Source organism: Nannobrachium achirus, assembly GCF_963921795.1.
Source record: "Nannobrachium achirus genome assembly, chromosome: 23".
In the NCBI taxonomy this organism is placed as follows: domain Eukaryota; kingdom Metazoa; phylum Chordata; class Actinopteri; order Myctophiformes; family Myctophidae; genus Nannobrachium; species Nannobrachium achirus.
Window position 1 is genome coordinate 45,614,165 of NC_137830.1, and position 23,341 is coordinate 45,637,505.

At 42.1% G+C, this 23,341-nt stretch overlaps 1 protein-coding gene across 1 annotated transcript in view; it reads right to left on the reverse strand.

The window, feature by feature from the left end:
- plxnc1 (plexin C1) overlaps positions 1–22,318 on the reverse strand; it is a 28,312-nt gene extending 5,994 nt beyond the window's left edge. Inside the window, exons 1-25 of the mRNA XM_080753944.1 lie at positions 21,532–22,318; positions 20,391–20,528; positions 19,272–19,406; positions 18,987–19,093; positions 17,115–17,220; positions 15,421–15,589; positions 14,633–14,735; positions 13,153–13,222; positions 12,913–12,957; positions 12,417–12,550; positions 12,102–12,278; positions 10,539–10,644; positions 10,105–10,299; positions 9,671–9,823; positions 9,472–9,574; positions 9,044–9,145; positions 8,838–8,941; positions 8,688–8,729; positions 8,372–8,496; positions 7,941–8,139; positions 7,654–7,800; positions 5,247–5,415; positions 4,410–4,510; positions 2,705–2,780; positions 134–168 (exon numbers count right to left, since the gene is read on the reverse strand). Of these exons, the coding sequence (XP_080610070.1) occupies positions 134–168; positions 2,705–2,780; positions 4,410–4,510; positions 5,247–5,415; positions 7,654–7,800; positions 7,941–8,139; positions 8,372–8,496; positions 8,688–8,729; positions 8,838–8,941; positions 9,044–9,145; positions 9,472–9,574; positions 9,671–9,823; positions 10,105–10,299; positions 10,539–10,644; positions 12,102–12,278; positions 12,417–12,550; positions 12,913–12,957; positions 13,153–13,222; positions 14,633–14,735; positions 15,421–15,589; positions 17,115–17,220; positions 18,987–19,093; positions 19,272–19,406; positions 20,391–20,528; positions 21,532–22,248 (3,558 nt within the window). The 5' untranslated portion in view covers positions 22,249–22,318. The remainder of the gene's footprint in view (positions 1–133; positions 169–2,704; positions 2,781–4,409; positions 4,511–5,246; positions 5,416–7,653; positions 7,801–7,940; positions 8,140–8,371; positions 8,497–8,687; positions 8,730–8,837; positions 8,942–9,043; positions 9,146–9,471; positions 9,575–9,670; positions 9,824–10,104; positions 10,300–10,538; positions 10,645–12,101; positions 12,279–12,416; positions 12,551–12,912; positions 12,958–13,152; positions 13,223–14,632; positions 14,736–15,420; positions 15,590–17,114; positions 17,221–18,986; positions 19,094–19,271; positions 19,407–20,390; positions 20,529–21,531) is intronic.
- Positions 22,319–23,341: the final 1,023 nt, after the last annotated feature.

The window sequence follows — 23,341 nt, forward strand, 5'->3', positions numbered from 1 at the left end:
GAAGCTATGAAAAAGTAGTGGGGGTCATCTTTCTCTCAGCTAAGGGGTCCTTGGCCTGAAAAACTCTGAAGATCCCTGCACTAGATACGATGAAAAAATAAAATCTTGTTTGTTTACAGTATTTTGCTCTTACCAAGTGGAAGTATTTTACAGAGAAGTTCTGATCGTCTAAAAATAAACAGAAATCAGAGGTTATGAGCAGCAGTGTAATGAAATCATGCAAATCTTTTTGGGTGGGTGGTTGCAGCCCTCAACAGTTTTCTTGAGAGAATGTTCTTTTCTCTAATGAGAATGAATTCATAAGAAATAGGAGCAAATGGACTAAAACAGCCATCACATGATAGCAGTGGATTCACAGGATTCACAAAGGCATCTTTTCAAGCTCTGAAGAGCAGCATTTTGGCCCTGGGCTGCATATTTTATTCAAAAATGTTCCTTTTAGTGGAAAGTACTGTAACCATGGTGTATTTTCAACTGGGGGAAAAGTAACAGTTAGGGCTGTCACGATTATGACATTTTACATGCCGATTAATTGTCACTCAAATAATTGCGATTAATGATTTAATTGTGTCTTTGTCATTGACAATTACATTTCTGTTTGGTTTGTAGGCTTTGAAGTGGCACATGGCAGAAATTACACATAACCTAAATATACAAAGAAATTAAGGATGTATTTGACAACTTTACACTTTAAAGAACATTGATAGTGGAAATAGCCGATCTACAAGCTCACAACGTGGGACGCGTTGTGAGCTTGTAGATGTGCTATTTCCACTAAATCTGAACATTTTTCAACATGGAAACGATTATGACGATTATGAAAAATAATCACGATTATGTCAAATAATTGCGATTAGACGGTTATGTAATTGTGACAGGCCTAGTAACAGTTAAAAGTAAAGTACAGTAAGTAAGGGATAATGAATGGCTCTGCGGTGAATGACGGTAGATAACAGACCGACGGACTGCGAGGGGAGTTATCAGGCCGAAGGGATGTTATCTACCGTCATTCACCAAGGAGCCATTCATTATCCCGCTTATTACCCGGCTACTAAATAAAATTAATAATTTGACTCAAAACTAAAAACAAAACAAAGTATATCCTTGTTTACAGACGGCTGGAAGTGTTCCACAAGTGTTGCGCGCAACACGGTCGCCTTAGAAAACAAGGAAGTGCTGATTAGATAAAATCCATTTTCTGATAATACGTCTCTATTTTTTGCTTAAAATATTTTAAAAAACATTCTTGAGAGCAACGCTTAGTTGTAAATGTCGCTGTGTGTTTGTTTACATGGTAGACATGTTGCATACAGCACTAAATCAACGCAGTGCAGCCTAAATGCATCAGCTGCTCTGAGCCGTTGATTAGGCAGCGGTCTGTTATAGAGCGGAGCGGTCTGTTATCGTGGGATATCAGACCTCTGATTTCAGCGCTCGACCAATCAGAATAAAGCATCCAAACAGGCCGGGTAATTGCGACCATAGGTCGCATTTACTACCAAAACCTCCACCGGCTGTCTGTCTGTCAGTGAGTGAGTGAGTCCGTCACACTTTTGCCCTGCTCATATCTCCACAACCGTTGCCCCCATCCATGCCAAATTTTGCACACACACTCCTTGACTGCCAAACTACAACCTCCAAGGACCCCCGGAGCCCCAGGGACCCCCAGGTCCCTGGGGGACCCCCAGATGTAAAAAATGACCAAATGTGCTCACACGTCACACGTCACACTTTTTCCCTGCTTATATCTCCCCACCCGTTGACCCGATCCATGCCAGATTTTACACACACACACACACACTCCTTGCCTGCCAAACTACAACCTCCAAGGACCCCCGGAGCCCCAGGGGGACCCCCAGATGTAAAAAATGACCAAATGTGCAAAAATGACCAAATGACCACCCCAACGGGGCTGCTCACGGGGAATTCCCGGGGACCACCGACTCCTGGTGCTCCAGAACGGATGCAAAAGTGGTGGTGCCCCCAGTGGAGGACCCCCTGCCACTGCAGCGCACATAAAATGCCGTAACTCGGGCTAGGAGCGTCCGGGAGAGCCGGGGCCGGTACCTATTCGTCCGCCAAGGCAACGCGGAGACCCCACCCCTCATTTCTCACATGGCCCTATTCTAGCGCCACCTTCAGGCCGATTCTTTAACACATTTTTGGACACTGCTCCTACAGTTTTTGCCCTAAAATCACAAATATCACTACACAGCATGTCTACACTCATGTCATCAACATGGATCAGGAAGATTTTGGAAAAACACATTTTTGCCCTATTTGTGGAGATAAGCCACCTACGGTCGCTTATCTCCCGATTAGGTAGTCTTACTGGTAACTATGGTTAACTACTGTCGTGCAGAGTCAAACTAATTAAACTAGAAAGGTGCACTTCTGGGAAATTGCAAGTGTGGTTGAACTGTCTGACTCGAGTCGGGAGGAATCCACTGGGAATTTAATTCTGTCTTGGATCAAATTATATTGTGATGTCATGTGAAGCATGACAACAGTGACACCAGTGTGTGAAGCATGACCAAAAGCTTCACTTCTGTTAACAAAGAACAGGTTCACTTTGCTGGCAAATAGTGCTAGACAATATAGTGTGTTGCCTATAGCAACCACACTAATAATGAATGAATTGCTGATTCTAAGATAGAAATTCCAATTCAACAGCACTTATTGGCCTTAATAATTAACTTATTACCCTTGAGGCTGCCCTGAGGACTCAGAGGCGGATGAGTTTTCTTTGAAAGAACTTTGATTGAAGCTCCATCAGGAACCTGTACATGGAGACAGACAGACAGACAGACAGACAGACAGACAGACAGACAGACAGACAGACAGTGTTATAAGTTAACCACCTACTACTCTTTGTCTATTTGTGTTGGAAGCAGTTCTATTTCCTTAACTGCAACATATTGCCCCAACCACAGCCTCTGAAATCCCTGAAATGTAAGACAACAATGCTCCAATGTGTTTTAATCTAATAGCACAGTCTGGTCTGACCTTGCCATCTGGCCACTGGGTGAATCTTATCTGTGTTTTTAGCAACCAGGCCAGCCTCCTGATGGAGACACAAGAGTGCACTGAGTTCCAGTGATCCCATTACAAAGCCATTACCAACCTAGCCTCTGGTATCGTCTCTACTCTCTACTACTCTACAGCACGTGGTCTGATAACACTAAATAATAACTCGACAGCATAATGCGTGTTGATCACATCCTGGGTGGCTGCGTAATGTCGAGTCTGTTTTCTATATGGAACTGATGGCTTTCCAATGCACAAACTCCTTACTGGGAGAGGAGGGAAGAACACAATGCAGCCGTTATTTTATATGTCCTGTTTGATAACTCGCAGCCAGTGGTGTAAAGTATTTACTGAAGTACTGTACTAAAGTAACATTTTTAGGTATTTGTACTTTACTTGAGTATTTTCCAATTTCCAATATGTTTACTTCTACTCCACTACATCATAGGCAAATATTGTAATATGACAACTTTAGTTACTAGTTACTTTGTATATTTTGATTTTAGAATTACAAATCACTTCTTTGAAAATAGATGATCTACAAGCTCTTGTAGATCTGCTATTTTCAAAACGATTTTTATACATTTTAAACAAAGTTGTGAAACAGTTCTTCTGTATTAACCACAAAAAGAAAATGGGCAGGCAATCTTTGTCCTCCCGCCCAACCTACAGTCTGGGACGAGGATTGATTTTGGGGTTTGTATTGTAAATCACACCGTGATGACATCACACCGGTGTGATTTCCAATACAAACCCCAAGAGCCATCCTCCAGTTCTAGGCAACACAGAGGGGGGGGGGGGGGGGGGACTTATTTTTATTTCCACACAACTCCTCTAAGGTATAATATTGTGTATCATTATTTTATACTTTAACTATTGAAAAATACTAGATATACAAGCTCACAGCCGTGCTGCGAGCTTGTTGATCTGCTATTTTTTTTTAAATCGTGAAAAATAAATGTTTTGACCCGATTCTATAAGTGTCTTTTGAATCCTTCTAAGATTTTTTTTGAAAAACCTGTGTTTCTATGTCAGCAATCTGGCTAGCCATCATCAAAGAAAAGGTCCTTTTCACTTAACTGGAGCTCAGTTAGTCTGTTCTTGAGAGACTACTATGTCAGTGGTTCTCAAACATTTTCATGTGAAGGACCCCCAAAATTATATTTATTTGGCCACTGACCCCAATCTCAAAATATTTAGTTCCAGGGACCCCCCAGAAGCAAAATTTGAGTTCTAAACGTTTGTTTTAAAAATACATATATATTCAAAGATTTGCACACATTTTCACAACTTTTTCAAAAATAGCAGATCTACAAGCTCACAGTGCGGCACCGAGTGCTGCGCTGCGAGCTTGTAGATCTGCTCGCAGCTCTGTTCCTCACCTTGTAGTGCTGGAGGGTGTTGAGCATGGTCATGTCATTCAGAACCTCTGAGCTGGAATCCACTTCCTCCAGAGCAACGAACGCGCCGTCCTTCTCCAACTCTGTGGTCAGGCATGAGGAACCAGAAGTGGTTAACGTACGCAATGTGCTGCTAATACCTACTCACAACCACATTGTTGTTGGATAAAAACATACTGTACATTCTCAGCCTCACACGGATCATTACAGAAGAACTGACAGTCCGGGCCCACCGAGCACACGTTGATTAGATGTCTAATTCCTTACCAATAAAAGTCTTCACCAATGTGTTTGTGAAGGTGTCTAGAAACACATCTTCACAAAGACTGAAAGTCAGTTTCCCTAGGGGAATATGTGACATCTGTGAAAGTTGGGGTAACAAAAAAGGAATCTGCTTTAAGTAATGTGAGGGGTCAAACTAGGGGGGTTTACATGATTCGGCCATAGCCAGGTCATCACAAGAAACCATTTTTTGTGTTTGGACCATTGGGCCGTTTTAGACCAAGGAGTGTTTTTCGTGCAAAACAAATGCTTTCAATGGATTCAGAATCATGAAAAAACCCTAGATTGACCCCTCACAATATTCTACAGATTTTATGTTTTGTATTTTCTTCCTGCATAGTAAAGTTAATGGTACCCCAACCTTCATCAGCTGTCAAGGATTCCCCTAGGGAAACTGAATTTCAGTCTCTGTGAGATGTGTTTCTAGACACCTTTACAAACACATTAGTGAAGAAAAACGTTGGTAAGGAATTTATTCAGAGAGATTTCTGATAAAAATTCCCTGACTATAAGATTGATTCAGGGTCTGTTTCTGACCTATGCGTACGTCCACCAGGGCTGTGTTGTAGGGGAAGCCAAACTTGGCCTTGAAGGTGGCGAGGATCTTCTCCTTGACCTGCTCCACTGTGTCACAGCTGAGGGCGGTGACCTCCAGTGGTTCACTGACCTCGCCGTCACTGCCCACTGTGAACAGCACCTTCAGTTTCTGTATGAGTGAACAACACAGAGACAGACAGATGACCACCAGCATGTCGTTTGTTTATCTCCAGGAGTAAATAGGCAATTATTACAATTTGAGTTTAATTTGAATTAAAAAAGATATAAGATGACTGATGGTAAAACTCTTTCCCATTCATATATGAAAGGTCCTTTGTCGTCCGTCCGTCCGTCCGTCCGTCCGTCCGTCCGTCCGTCCGTCCGTCTGTCTGTGAGTCAGTCACACTTTTGCCCTGCTCATATCTCCACAACCGTTGCCCCCATCCATGGCAAATTTTGCACACACACTCCTTACCTGCCAAACTACAACCTCCAAGGACCCCCGGAGCTCCAGGGACCCCCAGGTCCCTGGGGGACCCCCAGGTGTAAAAAAATGTCCCTCCGTGAGTCAGACGTCACACGTCACACTTTTGCCCTGCTTATATCTCCACAACCGTTGCCCCCATCCATGCCACATTTTGCACACACACTCCTTACCTGGCAAACTACAACCTCCAAGGACCCCCGGAGCTCCAGGGACCCCCAGGTCCCTCGGGGACCCCCAGGTGTAAAAAATGACCAAATGTGCAAAAATGACCAAATGACCACCCCAACGGGGCTGCTCAAGGGGAATTCCTGGGGACCACCCACTCCTGGTGCTCCAGAACGGATGCAAAACTGGTGGCGCCCCCAGTGGAGGACCCCCTCTACTGCAGCTCACATAAAATGCCGTAACTCGGGCTAGGAGCGTCCGGGAGAGCCGGGGCCGGTACCTATTCGTCCGCCAAGGCAACGCGGAGACCCCACCCCTCATTTCTCACATGCCCCTCTTCTAGCGCCACCTTCAGGCCGATTTTTAAAACACATTTTTGGACACTGCTCCTACAGTTTTTGCCCTAAAATCACGCAAATCGCTACACAGTATGTCTACACTCATCCCATCAACATGAATCTGTCCCATATAGCGCCACCTTCAGGCCGATTTTTAAAAACACATTTTTGGACACTGCTCCTACATATTTTGCCCTAAAATCACGAAAATCACTACACAGCATGTCTACACTCATCTCATCAACATGGATCAGGAAGATTTTGGAAAAACAAATTTTTGCCCTATTTGTGGAGATAAGCGACCTACGGTCGCTTATCTCCCGATTAGGGAGTCTTACTGGTTTTAAATTACAATACTGTACAGGTTTGTTTCACTTATACCTCCAGTAATTAAAGAGTTAAAGCTCTAAGATTATGTATTCATTCATGACGGACTGCATAAGCATATCACTTTCTAATTATATGTGTATCGAAAAGAATTATCTAGTGGCAGCACAGAGCGAGAGAAATGTTAGATAGGTGTCTTTATCTTACTGTTATCAAGTAACACTCAGACACAAGTAATCCTTTCCTCTTTCTTTAGGTTGCTTGTGGTTGCATCTGCATGTTTAAACAAATTACTTATGAACTCGTGATCACTTCTGGGAAATGTAGCAACCCGACTGAAATAACATGTTTCAGCAAGATTTTGGCTCACCACAGAAGCTTCCTTAAAATGAGCCATTTTGCATAGAAAAGACACATCATATTAGAGAAGACATTTGGTCTATGATGTTTTTGAGGTGAGATTGAAATGCAGGTCAAATAGATACATACAGTATTTCATCAAACTAACAAAAGAAAATCGTCTAATTTTAATTGTTCAGTTTACATTTATATTAGTTTTGCCCCCATATTTTGGTCAGTAGGTCACGCACATGTATGTACTATATGTGCATGCGCATCCCGTTTTGTGCCAAATGTGCAAAGCATTTCTCATTAAATATGTATCACACATGATTTTGGGGTTTGTATTGTAAATCACACCGGTGTGATGTCATCTCAGTGTGATTTACAATACAAACCCCAAAATCAATCGTCCAGTTCTAGGCAACACAGAAGGGGGGGAACTTTTTTTTAAATTTCGACACAACTCCTCTCAGGTATATTAATGACATAGTTCAATATTGAAAATGTAAATGTACTTAGTTACTTTACACCACTGGGGGTTCCTGGCACAGGGGGTCGTTCATTGACTTGAAAATGTTAGAAAACCACAGGCTAATAGAAGTGACCAGACTCAGAGGCAACCTTTTATCAACCACCGTACATCATCAAGGCACAACCACACTCCTGCTATGGTATACACAAGAAAGAAGCGTGTCCTGTGCTGTGTGTGCATGTTCGTGTGCCACTGTGCAAGTATTTATGTGCATACCAGAGTGGTGAAGTCCTGAGCCTGCCACAGAAGCCAGTCCTCGCTGAGTGTGTAGAGAGCCTTCTCTGTGACAGAGTCCACCGGTCCCTTGGATATCTGCTGGGTCAGGGCACTCACTAAGAGGAACAAATGCTGTCCCACCCTCTCCTGGAACAAACCGTCACCATACAACAGACATCAGATTAAAGTTAGTGGCCACAACCTGAATCGGTTTACAGAATAGAATCTAATCTACTTTCAAGTGGGGCAACAACACGGCAAATACGAGTTATACGACAGATACAGACCCTGAGGAATCCATAGAGGCAGATGGACAACCAGTTGGTGAGCAGCTTCTCCACTATGGACTCTGTGCGTCGCAGCAGTAGCTTGGGATGGGTGTTGCTGGGCTGCTCCATCAGTGCCCTGAGCAGCTCCTCCATCACCTGGGTGAGGTAGACCAGGTCTCCATGAAGAGCCACTGTCAGCAGAGAGGCCACAGTACACCTGGGGGACAACACAAAGTAACCTCGCATCTCTTGCACATAATGGACCAATCCCCAATCACATACACACCCATTGTAACAGTTACAATGGGTGTGTATGTGATTGGGGATTGGTCCATTCTGAGCACATATGTTCGAAAGGGCAAGGAGTTATATACAGTATATTCTGATTGAGATTATGCAAAGGAGGAAAGCCCTGTAAAAGAGCAGGTTAACTGAAGAACAACACTGACTTGTCTTTGATGGTGAAGTTCTTCTGTTCTTCCAGTGCATGGACCATGGATGTAAGGAACAGCTGGTCTTGGATCAGTTTGGAGAGGGCCTGGCAACACTCCTCAGGCCGCGTCTTCACCACATCCTGACCACAGGACATATAATATATATAGATCTACTGTATACAGTGTCGACAATGTCGGGTCCCTGCTCTACATGTCAAGTGTCTTGAGACAGCTTGTTGGGATTTGACACTTTAATTGAATTATACCTATGATTGAGTAAAGCATTCTATAACGTAGTCACAGACACATCAACAGTCCTCGTAAAATGTACCTGGCCAATATCTTTCATACAAGATGTCGCCAAAGTTCCACCCTGGAAGTAATTGAAAGATGTATTTTAGGGAAATTAAAAGTACCTCTTAACATTAAAATCCAAAGAACCCATTTATCAGATTTGACCCTTTTTCAAGCTATATTGTACCTCGGGGAAGAAGATTCTGGAGGCAAAATGCTTGTAGTCCAGGAAAGGAATAGTTCCAACGTTTTCTATTAGGGCCGACCTGTCTGTCTGCAGTTCCACGAAACCTGAGGACCAGAATTTTGTAAAGTGTTTGACAAAGTGCGTGCGTGTGTGACTGTGACAGTTTGTGGTGGTAGTTGTTGGATCAAATTCGTTTTTTAACTGACCTTGTCTTATATCATTCCTGATGTCGAGCTCCAGCTCTTCAATGCGTTTGTTCATCTGAGCTGTAAGTTTCTTTTGTTGACTGCGATGCAGGAACACCCCGGCTAAATGGCACAAACAAGGCAAAAGAATGAAACCATCAGCCAAATTAATAAAATTAAGTGGTTACACATTACGTTGTTGACGGGTGGAAACCTTGTATATCAAAAAAAGTTCGTTTTGTATTTATCATTTAAAAGAATGATTTAAAATAGTGAAAATAGCAGATCTACGAGCATTGTGTGCTCATAGATCAGCTATTTTCACTATAGTCTTGTGTGGCAGTCTTATATGATGAGGCAGTTTCAAAACGTACAAATTTGAAACTTGGAGATACAAGGTTTCCGCCTGACGGAAGTGGTACTATTTACTATAGAAATGGCTTACTTACCAACAATAAATATAGGCAGTAATATGAGCAGTGGTAGGAGAAGTAAGCCTATCTGCAGAGAGGCAGGATTTGTAAGGGGGATAGTTTCATTTCCATATTTGATCTGAAATGCAAGAGTAGCTCAGGGTTTTTTTTTTTCAAAGGCAGAGTGTATCAAAGATGTATCAATATAAATAGATTGTAAGCTGGTGATATTCACCTTCAGGACCTGAATTTTGATGTCAGTTTTATTTATCTTACAGATGAAAAAGTCTGCTCCTGTACTGTCCATAACACACTTGTACTGCTTGTTGCCCTGAACTGCCTGAACTGACAACTCAGCCAAGGTCATGTTCAGTTTGTCATGCTCTTTCTGAAAGATATACAAGAGAAATTATTACCTTTATGTATTGTCTCTGTCGGGTTGAAACCTCAAGTCAAAAACTGTTACTTTTCAGGATTCAAATTCCAAAATAGCAAAAGTGGCAATTCTAGAAGCTCAAAACGTGTCGCTTCGTGCCTCGTTTTGAGCTTGCAGATCTGTTACTTTTGATGCTTTTGTGTGATGCATTAATTTACGATACAAGTTCAAATATGGAGATAGAAGGTTTCTGAGTGGCCGTGCATGCCCGTGAGAATCTTGTACCTCAGTACCTTTATAGTGATTTCCAGGAAAGCTCGGCCAGGTACTGTCCTGGAGGTGAAGTTGATGAACTTTGGATTAGGGTGGTAGGTGATGTTCATCGGGCAGGACAGGGTTTCATTGGCTACTTCCAGGGACACTAGTACTGTTGTACTAGTAGACGTTTCACGAGCATTTGGAATCGGAGGTGTATCATACAATAGAGTCTATAGTGACATAAGAAAACAGAAATGATGTGAATGAAGGTGTGTGTGTGTGTGTGTGTGTTCACGTTATGCAACATTTTGAACCACGACCACCTTCCTTCTTTCTTTCTCTCTCTCTCTCTCTCTCTCTCTCTCTCTCTCTCACTCTCTCTCTCTCTCTCTCTGGTTGCCACCAAGTTGCTCTAAATAAAATAGTCTGCTAAATGAAGAAATTATAAATTCTGTTGTGAAAGGCCCACCTCCATGCTTTTGGTTGTGGGCTCGACTGGCTGAGGAACATGGCTATGAATGACTTTATCCACAAACTCCAGATGTGAACCCACGATCGTGATGCTCCTCTTCCCACTGAGGAACACACAACAGCAGCCAATCAGTGAAGTCAAAATGTAGACCCACGCACACACACACACACACACACACACACACACACACACACACACACACACACACACACACACACACACACACACACACACACACACACACACACACACACACACACACACACACACACACATACATGCTCTTTTGATGAGGCTCGAAACATCACATCTGTGGCTGCCAGAACAATTGTTTTATTTCTTATTACGGTTCTTTATGTTTATATTTTATTATTTATGCCCATGCCCATATTGTAAAGTACAATGTGTGATGTCATCAAGTTTTGATTTGCAATACAAACCCCAAAATCAATCCTCCAGTTCTAGGCAACACAGAAGAGGGGGAACCTTTTTTTTAATTTCCACACAACTCCTCTAAGGTATATTAATGACATAGTTCAATATTGAAAATGGGTGGTCTTCCCCTTTAAGGTTCAATTGAAAGCAAGCCTAATCTGACATCCTATTTACTTGAGTGTTGGAAAATGGTTTTGAAGGTTTTATTTGTACTGGTTGTTAAATAAGTTGTGTGGGTTGTTAAGTTAATTAAAAATGTTGTACCCAGCTGAAGAGTCTAATGTACAACCAACTCAAGAGCCAGCACAACGAAGTGAAGCTAAATCTAAAGATGCTGGAGGTGCCATAGATGAGCAAGTCTTGGAGCCTGAAAGAGAGCTCACATTAAGGAAAGTTTGTATCGTTTTGATTGTGTTTAATCACATTGAAAGCCTCAAACAAAGTTGACAAAAATGGGATCTGAATAATTCTTTATTTAATGTGGTTAATTTAAGGTGAAATAATTCACAAAGTGTAAGATTTGGTGGAAGTTTGGCTGCCAGAATAATTGTTCTATTTCTTATTTTGTTTCTTTGTTTACATAATTATTGTGTGAACATGCCCACAGGTTTAAGTTATTAGAACATGTTAGTGGTTGCAGTTCTTTGTGGAGATGCGGGTGGAAGGTTTGTGTTTGTCCTCGATTTTTAATGCCTAAAGTGAATATTTAACATTATATTGGTTTGAACGTTTGTTGATTAAATTATTTGTATTGCAGTTGTGCTGCTGTAAGAGTGTTCGGGGGCACTTGGATTAATTCCCTTTTAGAAGTCTATATGCAGCCAGCAAGGTTTGTTTGCTTGCTTTTGTTTCGCATTTGTTTATATGTACCATTGTTTGTTATGTTTCTGTTTTATGTAGTTCGACGTTGGATTATTTGAGCCATGAGAGTGCTGAAATAAATCTATCAGTATGCAGAACCACTGTGTCATTTATGACTACTGGAGGGAGTGACAACGTCCAATGATGTAAAGGAACCAATACATTTTTAACTTTATAGCATGATCCAGCTGGCTGACTATCGTTTTTTTCTTTTTTGCCGTGAAGTAGAGAATATATTTCAGAGTGTGCCCGTACAGCACCTACCTGGCCCAGGTAGTATGTGGTATAATCCTGTCGCAGTTTGGTGACGAGCTGTAGGTGACGTTGGCATTGCCATGGCAACTGCCATCAGCGAGGACGGCACATATTTTGACCAAGCCTTTGTCCGCGGTGGGAATGTGGAACGTCAGACTCACCCCTGTGTTGTTCCATACTGGAGATCTACAACGAGATGTACCGACATTCATATGGAGAACGATAAAGACAGTAGTTCTGCTATCTGCAACAAACTGCAAACACACTGCCACAAATACAATACTGTGCAGAATCATGTAGTGCTTTAGCCTTCATTCCACTCACTCCTTTGGACTGCACTCCATGTCGCCCTGGATCCGTACCCTGATCACATCAATGAGGTTACGGCCAGTCATCAGAGCATGGTTTTTGCCATGGAATGACACCACACTGGGAGTGATGGAGTAGATCTCTGGTTTCTAACACACATACGCACACCCGGTTGGATAAGTGAACAAGGAAGTTGGTTTGTTGAAATGCTAGATTAGACAACATGTTGAAATCACACCTCAGAGGATTACTTAATATCCTGGACTGGTATGTAGAAATAACACTAGCTGACTTGTTGTTTCGGTTGTAATGATACTAGACTTCATTTAAAAGGCTCAAGAAGAAGTCTTTTTGTAATGTCATGTTGTGACATACTATACAATCACATCTGAGCACATTTGGAGATCACACCAAATCACAGAGAAATAAGAATGTGCTCTGTTCTGCCCTTCCCCAAAATGAGAAAAACACATAAGATCAAAAGAAGAAAGTAAGTGACCAATTAACTTACTGGGTAGTCCATTCCTGACTCAGCCAACAATTTGCAAACACTGTTCTGTGGATGGAAGTGAAAATGGAGAAACGATACTGTGATAATGAAACTAAATACAGAAGTTTAAACATCCGATGAGGAGTCCAACAGATTACTGATAATCTTAATTGTGACAGACTCTCCAAGACTTGGCAGATCTGGTAGTAACATGTTGTGTTTATTTAAGTCAAGACATGACATGGCAGCATGCATCCTTACATCACCCAGGTTTGTCCAAGAGCAGGTGTTGTTACTCCAGCCACATCCAGCCATGATGCACTGATGACACCTGAATAGAGAACATACCAATCTAAATCAGGGGTCTTCAACATTTTCAGGCCAAGGACCCCTTAGTTGAGAGAGAGAGAGAGAGAGATGAAGCAGGTCGACCCGCACAACCTTTTCATGGAGTCCATATAGTTTCATTGTTTGGCAGTACAATCATCAATGCATTTTGGATTCATGTCAATTTGTGTTTTCAAACACTTAACCACTTGAACTGTCAATACTTAATAAACTTGACCTTTCACTCTGTACTTAGTCACCTCTACAACCAAAGCTCTTTGCCGAAAATAGCTGATCAACGCCTCACACTTGTAGATCTGCTATTTTTGGCTAAGGTTCTCTGAATATGGACGCTAGGGTTCAAGTGGTTAATATAAAAAAGAAGCAAAAATGTTCTATCACTCAAAGATTTGGAGGACCCCCTGTAGCAACTCCGAGGACCCCCTAGGGGTCCCGGACCCCCTGTTGAAGACCTCTGATCTAAATAATGAAAGATATCCAAGACCACATCACTCACATATACCAGTAAGACTCCCTAATCGGGAGATAAGCGACCATAGGTCGCTTATCTCCACAAATAGGGCAAAAATTTGTTTTCCCAAAATCTTCCTGATCCATGTTGATGACATGAGTGTAGACATGCTGTGTAGTGATTTTCGTGATTTTAGGGCAAAATCTGTAGGAGCAGTGTCCAAAAATGTGTTTTTAAAAATCGGCCTGAAGGTGGCGCTATATGGGACAGATTCGTGGTGATGGGATGAGTGTAGACATACTGTGTAGCGATTCGCGTGATTTTAGGGCAAAAACTGTAGGAGCAGTGTCCAAAAATGTGTTTTAAAAATCGGCCTCATGGTGGCGCTAGAAGAGGGCCATGTGAGAAATGAGGGGTGGGGTGTCCGCGTTGCCTTGACGGACGAATAGGTACCGGCCCCGGCTCTCCCGGACCCTCCTAGCCCGAGTTACGGCATTTTATGTGAGCTGCAGTGGAGGGGGTCCTCCACTGGGGGCGCCACCACTTTTGCATCCGTTCTGGAGCACCAGGAGTCGGTGGTCCCCGGGAATTCCCCGTGAGCAGCCCCGTTGGGGTGGTCATTTGGTCATTTTTGCACATTTGGTCATTTTTTACATCTGGGGGTCCCCCAGGGACCTGGGGGTCCCTGGAGCTCCGGGGGTCCTTGGAGGTTGTAGTTTGGCAGCCAAGGAGCGTGTGTGCAAAATTTGGCATGGATCGGGGCAACGGTTGCGGAGATATGAGCAGGGCAATAGTGTGACGTGTGAGGTGTGACAGACAGACGGACAGACAGACAGACAGACAGACAGACAGACAGACAGACAGACTGACTGACAGTTTGTGCAGGTTTTGATAGTAAGTGCGACCTACGGTCGCAATAATCTTAAAAACAAAATGACTCACAGGACTGAAGTAGGAGGTCCAGAAATATCAGAGCAGTTGGTCAGCTTCAGTTGCTCTTCCAGATGTGTCTGCCCTAGTATAATCCTGACTGTGAAAAGCAGCCCTGTAAAACAACACAATACAACGTATTAGGGGTGTAATGATACAGTAACTGTAATTTCAACGATCCAACTATATCGATATGTCAACAGCAACATATCATATTTGGTGTGACTCGTAAAGCAAGGCAGTTTTATTTGTATAGCACATATTAACAACAAGGCAATTCAATGTGCTCTACATAGAACATCAAGCAAAGGAAACACAATTGTACAATGACATTAGAATGTAAAAATAAAAATGGTATCGCCTTGCAAAGAATTTCCATGTCACTGCTTTCCATATCACTACACTTCATTTCTATGTGAGGAATCTCTGCATGAGTGTGTCAAGATGTGGGTTTGTCCATATTTGGTCAAATAAAATGTCGATGCATTTGCCTGTGAATCATTGGGTTTACTTATTTATACCCATAATAATATGTTTTCCTTAAAAGACAAATCCGACACTACATACATACATTTCACACAGATAGATCTTTTGGCTAAATAGTTACTGTATTGATTTTAAATCATTGTATCGTATCGTTATAAATGAACGGATATCAACCATGTATCGCGATGCGTATCGTATCACTGTTAAAATGCATCATTACACCACTGCAGTGTATGTCTGAGATGCTGGCTACTGCAGGCTTTTCTGACACTTCCTTTGATAAAGAGTTTTTGAGTGTTCAAAGGGTCACTGACCTTCAGCAGGGAGTCTGTTACTGGGAAGAGAACAGGAGCACAGTGGAAACTGTTGCTCTGGGCCTGGACCACACACAGGCTCAGTTAGGCCTGTGAGGAACTCACAGGAAAAATTAGTCTGCGATACATCTCCACTTGTACTCAGATGAGTCTGGATAGTTAGATTTATCTGAGAGGGAAAAAAATAAATTTAAAATAATAATAAGAATTATAAATATGCATAAATTATCAGATTATTTGTCATTGCTGAAGCTTGTATAATGGGGGCAACAACTAATGCCGGGCGATAATCTATCACACTTGTAATTGATCAACATAGTCCGGGAGCCGTGGGGGTCTCAACTGATTCTTGTAGCTTGGGGTCACCTCTTAAGGATTCAAGATGATGACCAGTGATATCCATTGAGCATTTTTTATTATTAACCCTTTAATGCCTGAAACACAAGAAATCCACCCAGGGGGAAAATACCCAGAAAAAGATTTTTTTTCTAGGTATTTAAGGAGGATCTGAGGGGTCCAACTAGGGGTTTGTCATGATGCTGAATCCGTTGCAGGCATTTGTTTTGCACAAAAAACATTCCGTGGGCTAGAAATGGCCTCAGAAAACAATACACGTATGGGTGAGTATTCATGTTAGTCGGAGGCCTTAGGTTTTTTTTTTCTCGTGCTAATCAGTCTAAAAGTGCAAAATTTTGCACAGATGTAGCTCAGGGCATGCTCTAATGATTTAGCTAGGGCGCCCGAGTCTGCGACATTCGGGGTCGCCACAGCGGCCAAATCAAGTTGGGCTCCCATAGACTTTAGTGATGAAAAGTGATGAGTCAGAGTTTTGTGGGTGCTGTGGTGACCCCGAAGGTCGCTGACTCGGGCGCCCTAGCTAAATCATTAGAGCATGCCCTGAGCTACATCTGTGCAACATTTTGCACTTTTAGACTGATTAGCACGAGAACAAAAACCCTAAGGCCTCCGACTAACATGAATACTCACCCATACGTGTATTGTTTTCTGAGGCCATTTCTAGCCCACGGAATGTTTTTTGTGCAAAACAAATGCCTGCAACGGATTCAGCATCATGACAAACCCCTAGTTGGACCCCTCAGATCCTCCTTAAATACCCAGAAAAAAAATCTTTTTCTGGGTATTTTCCTCCTGGGTGGATTTCTTGTGTTTCAGGCATTAAGGGGTTAATAATAAAAAAATGCTCAATGGATATCACTGGTCATCATCTTGAATCCTTAAGAGGTGACCCCAAGCTACAAGAATCAGTTGAGAAAAAAACTTTTACAGGCGAATCCACGTTCAGCCAAAAATCACCATTTGGCTCCCGGACTAACACTCGTTAATGCGTAAAGATGCAGTAAATTTAGATTGCACTGATTGGTCAGCTACATATCAGCCCCAGGTAGCTAATGTCATTGTACATTGTACTTTTATCACCACCCACACAGGGAAAATAAATGCTGATTATGTGATAATAATACTACTATTCATAATATTAATAATAATACAACAATAACTTTATTTGCATAGCACTTTCCTTTTTTTCCCTCACAAGACATAACTGAAACAAGCAAATAAAAGTAGCCCAACACAAAGGAATAAACTGAATTATGAAATGGACTCAACCAATGTTGCAATACATACAGTACATGTTACATAAGGTTTTATTATTGATACTTTGTATGTATCTGTACCTGACCATTGCTCTTCTCTACTCGATGAGAGATGATTTTCTCTTCATTGGAGTCATCAGGAATGGACAGCCAAACTGAATTAGGGCATTCATCCTCAAACGTGCAGCTGTCAAGGTGCCAAATCGAATAAGTCATTTTATAACCAAGGACAAAGTTTGTACGGTAACAAAGAAGAAGACTAGAAAGTGGCAGTCTGTGGAGCACAGGCTGGCTTGCCTAGTCAGGGCAGGACATGAGGAGGCTGCAGGGGAACTACCATTTACTATACATGACATATGGGGAAACATTTAAAATCTGTGTGGGTCAAATCCGTCAACCTCGGAACGGTCGCCACCAGGTATTTCTAGATGTAACCTCAGTAAAACTATGCCTAAACCTAACCGTATTCCTAGTCTGGGATCCCTTCACTTTTCTGGGTTTGATCCGGTCAGGAGCGGAAACCACTTATGTCATGTTGTAGTTCTCAAAGGACTACAATTTGGAAAGATCAAACCGGATTCAGTTTTAACCCAAAGTAATTCCCCTGCTCTCAAGGACATACTTTTAGGGCCTACTTAATAAACCCCTTGATGCGGTGTAGTTTTGCTTTTGGAAAATTCGTTTGGTATATGCATCTTTTAGTACAACCCGTAGCGACTGGCAAGACTACACTAGGCTACTTGAGCATATTAATAGGGATTGGGGAAACAAACAGGGGAACCAAAACTAAGCAACGCCGCTTCTTCTGCTTGTGGTTTCCGCCTAGACCGGATCAAACGGCCCGTTGTAAACGATCACCAGGCTTTCCCCCGAGAAAGCCTGGTGAGTGGTGACGCAAGGTTTCCTTATTCCTAAACGTAACCTCATGAAACTAAGCCTAAACCTAACCTTATTCCTAAACTTAACCTCAGTAAAACTATGCCTAACCCTAAACTTATTCCTAACTTCAGTAAACAAATAAAACGAACTGCTGAGGTGCGAGTGGTCCGCAAATTCGTTTTTGGTGTTTTTGCGGCGAGTTTTACGGTTACCCCTCAAATGGGCAGAAGTGAAAGTGGAGGTGTGCTCAATAGAGTGCCCCTTTTAGTGTGATTCAAATTTGGGGTTGCATACTCATGAGTTACATTCATGAGTTTTGGCATAGTTTGGAAGGCAATTATAGCCAATCAGAATGGAATATGTAAAGTCTGAATATACTTGTTCATCACGACTCCAGAGATAATAGTGATTTTTTTCGAGTTTTTGTCAATATCAATAGTAGTAGTAGTGTGTCTTGAAAAAAATGCAAAATAGCGGAAAATATACTTTTGATTGCATGACCCATGTTCAAGAGTTAGAGGCCAAAACAAAGTGGCCAGGTGTAGTGCCACCATGAGGCTGAATTGAAAAATTGGGGGTGAAGTAGGTCTACTGGCACTGTGTACAAATCCAGCTGTTTCCAAGATTAACTGTGTACAGATAAACACAATACAGGGATGAAAACATAATCTCTGCCTCCTGGCCTGGCAGATAAAATAGCAATTGACCGAATTCACGTTACGCAACTTCCTGGTGCTGACGTCACGGTTGAAGGGGAAAACCCTACTAAAAGCCTATAGAGTTAACACAGAAATCGCGAATTTAATGCAATTTCCAAATAGTACAGTATAAAATACGGCTAGCATGATCAAGAACACAAGATAGTAAAAGGCACAAAGCGTTATAATTTACTTTACCGTTCGAAATAATGATTTGTTGGCTTTAGTCCAGCAATTTCTGTATTAATTTCCCCTTCAAAGCTGACGTCAGCACCAGGAAGTTGCTGAGAAATTTGCTGAGTGCGCGTGCGTGCGCGGGCCGTGAATAGGGTCTATCACAGAAGAGTATGAGGAACCAGTGCAAACTGTGACTGACCTTTTTTTAGAAGCACACCAGCCACAATAGGGATCCTGTGCAGACCAACAGGCCTTTAGATCCATTTGTATTTCACATTTAGGATTAGATACAGGTACGCGGGTCATCTAGAACACACACACGCATGCACACGCACGCGCGCGCGCACACACACAAACACACACACACACACACACACACACACACAAACGTATTATGCAAACATGGATCACAAATTGCATCATAGTTGTAAAGTTATACAATATGTATTACATATATGTTATCCTTGTACACTGTATGACCAACCTGTTTATTTATTGCCACATATACGTGTTTACTGTCCAACGGGTCCAGATGGATTTTTGGAAACACTTTGCGGTCATCATCAGTCTTGTACAGCACTCTGGCACAGGTGGTCTGATTCAACTTGTCTACAGCAAGCTAACATGAAGAGTAAATCAATAAAAACAGTATATATATAAGTGAGACATTCTGCTTCTGTTATTTTTTTCAAGGCCACTTCTTTTGACCTGACAGCGAGGTGACCGGGAGGGAGTAACACATGTGGAAGTACACGCTATTCCTCTAGTTTTACACGCCACTTAACAGCTCTGACCAACCAGTAGGAGTTGCTAGAGCCGCGACAGTGATCGCTGTCCCCACCTGACTCCCTGCCTATAAACATGGCCAAGCCCAGCTGGAAGCACCAGAAGATTCAAACTCCTATAGTCTTCTGCAGCCCTAGTGCCACAGTACCTGATCTCCAAATGGTACATTGAGTTTGAAGCTTTTTGATGAGGGAAGTGATGTTGTTGATATAGCTTTAAATCAAAGCTCAAAACTCAAGAGCAGTGAAATGTTAATGTGGCAAGGTTTGCATGAAAAATAACACTGTATGTCATAGCAAAAGAAAAGTTAAAAATGTATTACCTGTATATGTATTATATTTGTTAAATGTGGTCATCTAACCCCTTTGAGACAGTCACAGTATTAAGGGCTATTAATAAAAGTGACAAAATTAAGTGTGTCAAAGTGTGATTTTCTCCCTTACTACAAATGCTAGCCTTCATGAATGAGCAGTTAAGAAAATGCATCTCGATTTTCAGGATTTATTCTTGATTTTTCTTCTCTTTTCTTTTTGGAAATGGAAAATTCAGCAGTATTTATGTCCAAGGAAATTGTTTTGATTGTGTTACTTCAGGCTATACTAATTTCATCATGTGAGACCATGCATGAAAGAAAACACTGTGTAAAGAGATTCTGGTATGTATAATTGTGTTTACAGAGATGTAAAGCAGTAGGGCACTCATGCGTGACTCAAAGTTCTTGCAGACAAGATAATAAAACAGAATAACACGTAAAGATTGTAAGGGTTAAGGTATATTAAAACCCTATTACTGAATGCATATGACAGACACTACAGACCTTAATGAGTTGTCCATCTCCTGTTCCGATGAAGAACACCAGCCAAGACTTCTGTCTCACTGCTAGCACTGAGGTCATTGATTTGTGTTTAAACAACACATGCTCTGGTAACAGCAACCTGGGCTTTTTATCAGTGATCTGTAAAACACACACACACACACGCACACACACGCGCGCGCGCGCGCGCACACACACACACACACACACACACACACACACACACACACACACACACACACACACACACACACACACACACACACACACACAATCATATTTCTGATTAATTTCTGATCTGCACATTTAAAAAGCAAACATTTATATATTAGGACAACTTACATTGTTAGCCTAGCTGTATATAGTTTAGTTTAGTTTACTTTATTTGATCACTCACATACATTTATCAGGTCATACATCCACTTATTCATTGTTACAGGTGATCAAAAGGAATAGGCTGAAGCTGAAAGCTTATGAATGCCTATCCTAGTATACATGGAGTAATTACAATGATTGGTTGTTGCAGTGTTTAAAATTTAAGGATACATCGGCCTATAGCAGATATGAGAAGAAGAAAAAAACAAGAGAATAAATAAAATAAATGGAGATAAAGGAACCATGATAAAGGGAATTTCCATATCTACATCGAAATATGTTATAAGATTTTACCTTCTAGTAATAATGAGAATGTGAATATTAAAGGGGAAGACCACCCATTTTCAGTTCCCCCCCTTCTGTGTTGCCTAGAACTGGAGGATTGATTTTGGGGTTTGTATTGTAAAGTACAATGCGTGATGTTATCAAGTTGTACTTTACAATACAAACCCCAAAATCAATCCTCCAGTTCTAGGCAACAAAGAATGGGGGGAACTTTTTTTCTATTTCCACACAACTCATCTAAGGTATATTAATGACACAGTTCAATGTTGAAAATGTGGTCTTCCCCTTTAATGATAATGAGATAAATGAATAGATACTGAATACATGCATAAATGATTAAATGAATAAATGGATAAATGTACAGAAATTTGAAATGAAACTCCAACGACAAAGAATTAATTAGATGAAAACATAAATAAACAGACACTTTGATGAAAAATTAAAAAGAAATGCTTCAAAAAGTAAGTTTTAGCCTATAGGCTACCTTTTGACAATTGCTGCTGCAGAAGTGAGGATCTTCATCTGTCGCTCGATCCTCCTGGGTTGGGATGATATCAAAGATGGCAAGCGCTGTATTGTCCATGTCCTGCAGCGTGTCACTGGCGGCAAACACACCTGCCCACAGGACCCGCGGACCGCCGCCTGGGACCACGGAGGAAGACCGGAGACTGGTGCGCTTTCTGTCATCGCAACACTTGAGTGTTGCACCTTTCAGGGACTTTAAGGTATCCGTCTTGTGCGTTTTGCGTGTGAGCCAAATAAGGCGAATTTTGCCTTCTGACGGTATTTTAGAGAATATGAAAATTGTTGAATTGATCTGAAAGCCATCCACAAACTCGAAGTTTATATTAGATCTTGGCGAGATTTTAGGCGTGCTTGATGTATCAGTTTCTGAAAATATACCCCCGTTTCCTGGCTGTTGATCATTTGTATTATGCAGGTAAATCCCTCTCTCAAATAGGTTACAAGTTTGAATATGTCGTTTAGCAGCTAAAATGTACACCTCAGTCTTCCCTGCGCTCTCGTCCCCCACGTCAACTAGGCTTCCAGTGAACGTGTCGTTGGGTCCATTCCCCAAACTGTACTTCTCCATATGCACTGATTTTGAGATGTTCTTTAAGTCCAGTAACTCGCAGTAATCGCATCCACGTAACGTCAAACCACAGATGATCAAAGAGCCATTCTTGTGGAACGGCACCATTGTATTGACAATGAAAACTGTGTTGCCAGGGTCCCCCTCTGGAACCCTCTGAAAAACTGTGTTGCCAGGGTCCCCCTCTGGAACCCTCTGAAAGGTTTCGCCTGTCAGGTTCCCTCTCTGAGATCGACTCTGTAGCAGAGACAACGTGTGGCTCAGGTGGTACAGTCGCTCCTCGGTGACAACGTAAACGGAGTCGTTGCCAACGGCAAAGTCGCGGACATCTCCCTCAAAAGTGAAAACTGCGTCCTCGCACCGAACACATCTCACAGTACTCAACACAAATAAGAGCTTGAGTACTGTAATGGACCTCATCATGATGTTACTACTGTAGACCTACACCTGACCTGTCAATTCCCGGGGGACAGACTAGGGTAGCCTACACAGCCTAGACACACTGCGCTCCGCTCCAGTCAGCACACTGTGCCCAAAATCAATCAAGTGCTGCCTGTGACTGTGAGCTGTGAGTAGCTAAAACATGATGGGGAACAAACACGGCGCGCTTCCTTTCCTTTTTCAGCTATGTGTAGGCCAGGCTAAAGATCCGGTGTTGTGCAGTTTGCAAATGATGGAGGGAAATATCCCCGAATAACCCCAAGAGCGTACTCTGCGTATAGGTCACCATATGTCTAATAAAAAAAATAAAAATAATAATAATAATCAATATATCTCTCAACTGCCCCTCCCTATAGCCTTCGATTAAGACGCTCGTAGGTAGCCTATTTCATCGATGCTGAGTGAAAACGTCAGCATGGATGAGTCTGACTGAGATACCTATAGTGCGTCTTATATTATTATAAGACGCTCTATTATTATTGTCTCCGCCAGGCCGAAAGGCATGGCCGAGACTATGATTTCGCCCCTGTCCGTCCATCCGTCCATCCGTCTGCGTGCGTGCGTGTGTGCGTGCAGGGACGGATCGGATTAACCCCCGCGAGGGCCCCTGCGAGAGTTTATTAGTTTAAACGAAACAGATCTTTCAGATTTTTCATATTTCATAGGCCTATAATCCATTCCTGATTGGCTAAGACTGGCTTCCAAAGTTTGCAAGAGTGCTCCCTTTTAAACGCCTCAAGTCATTAACACAGAGTGCAAT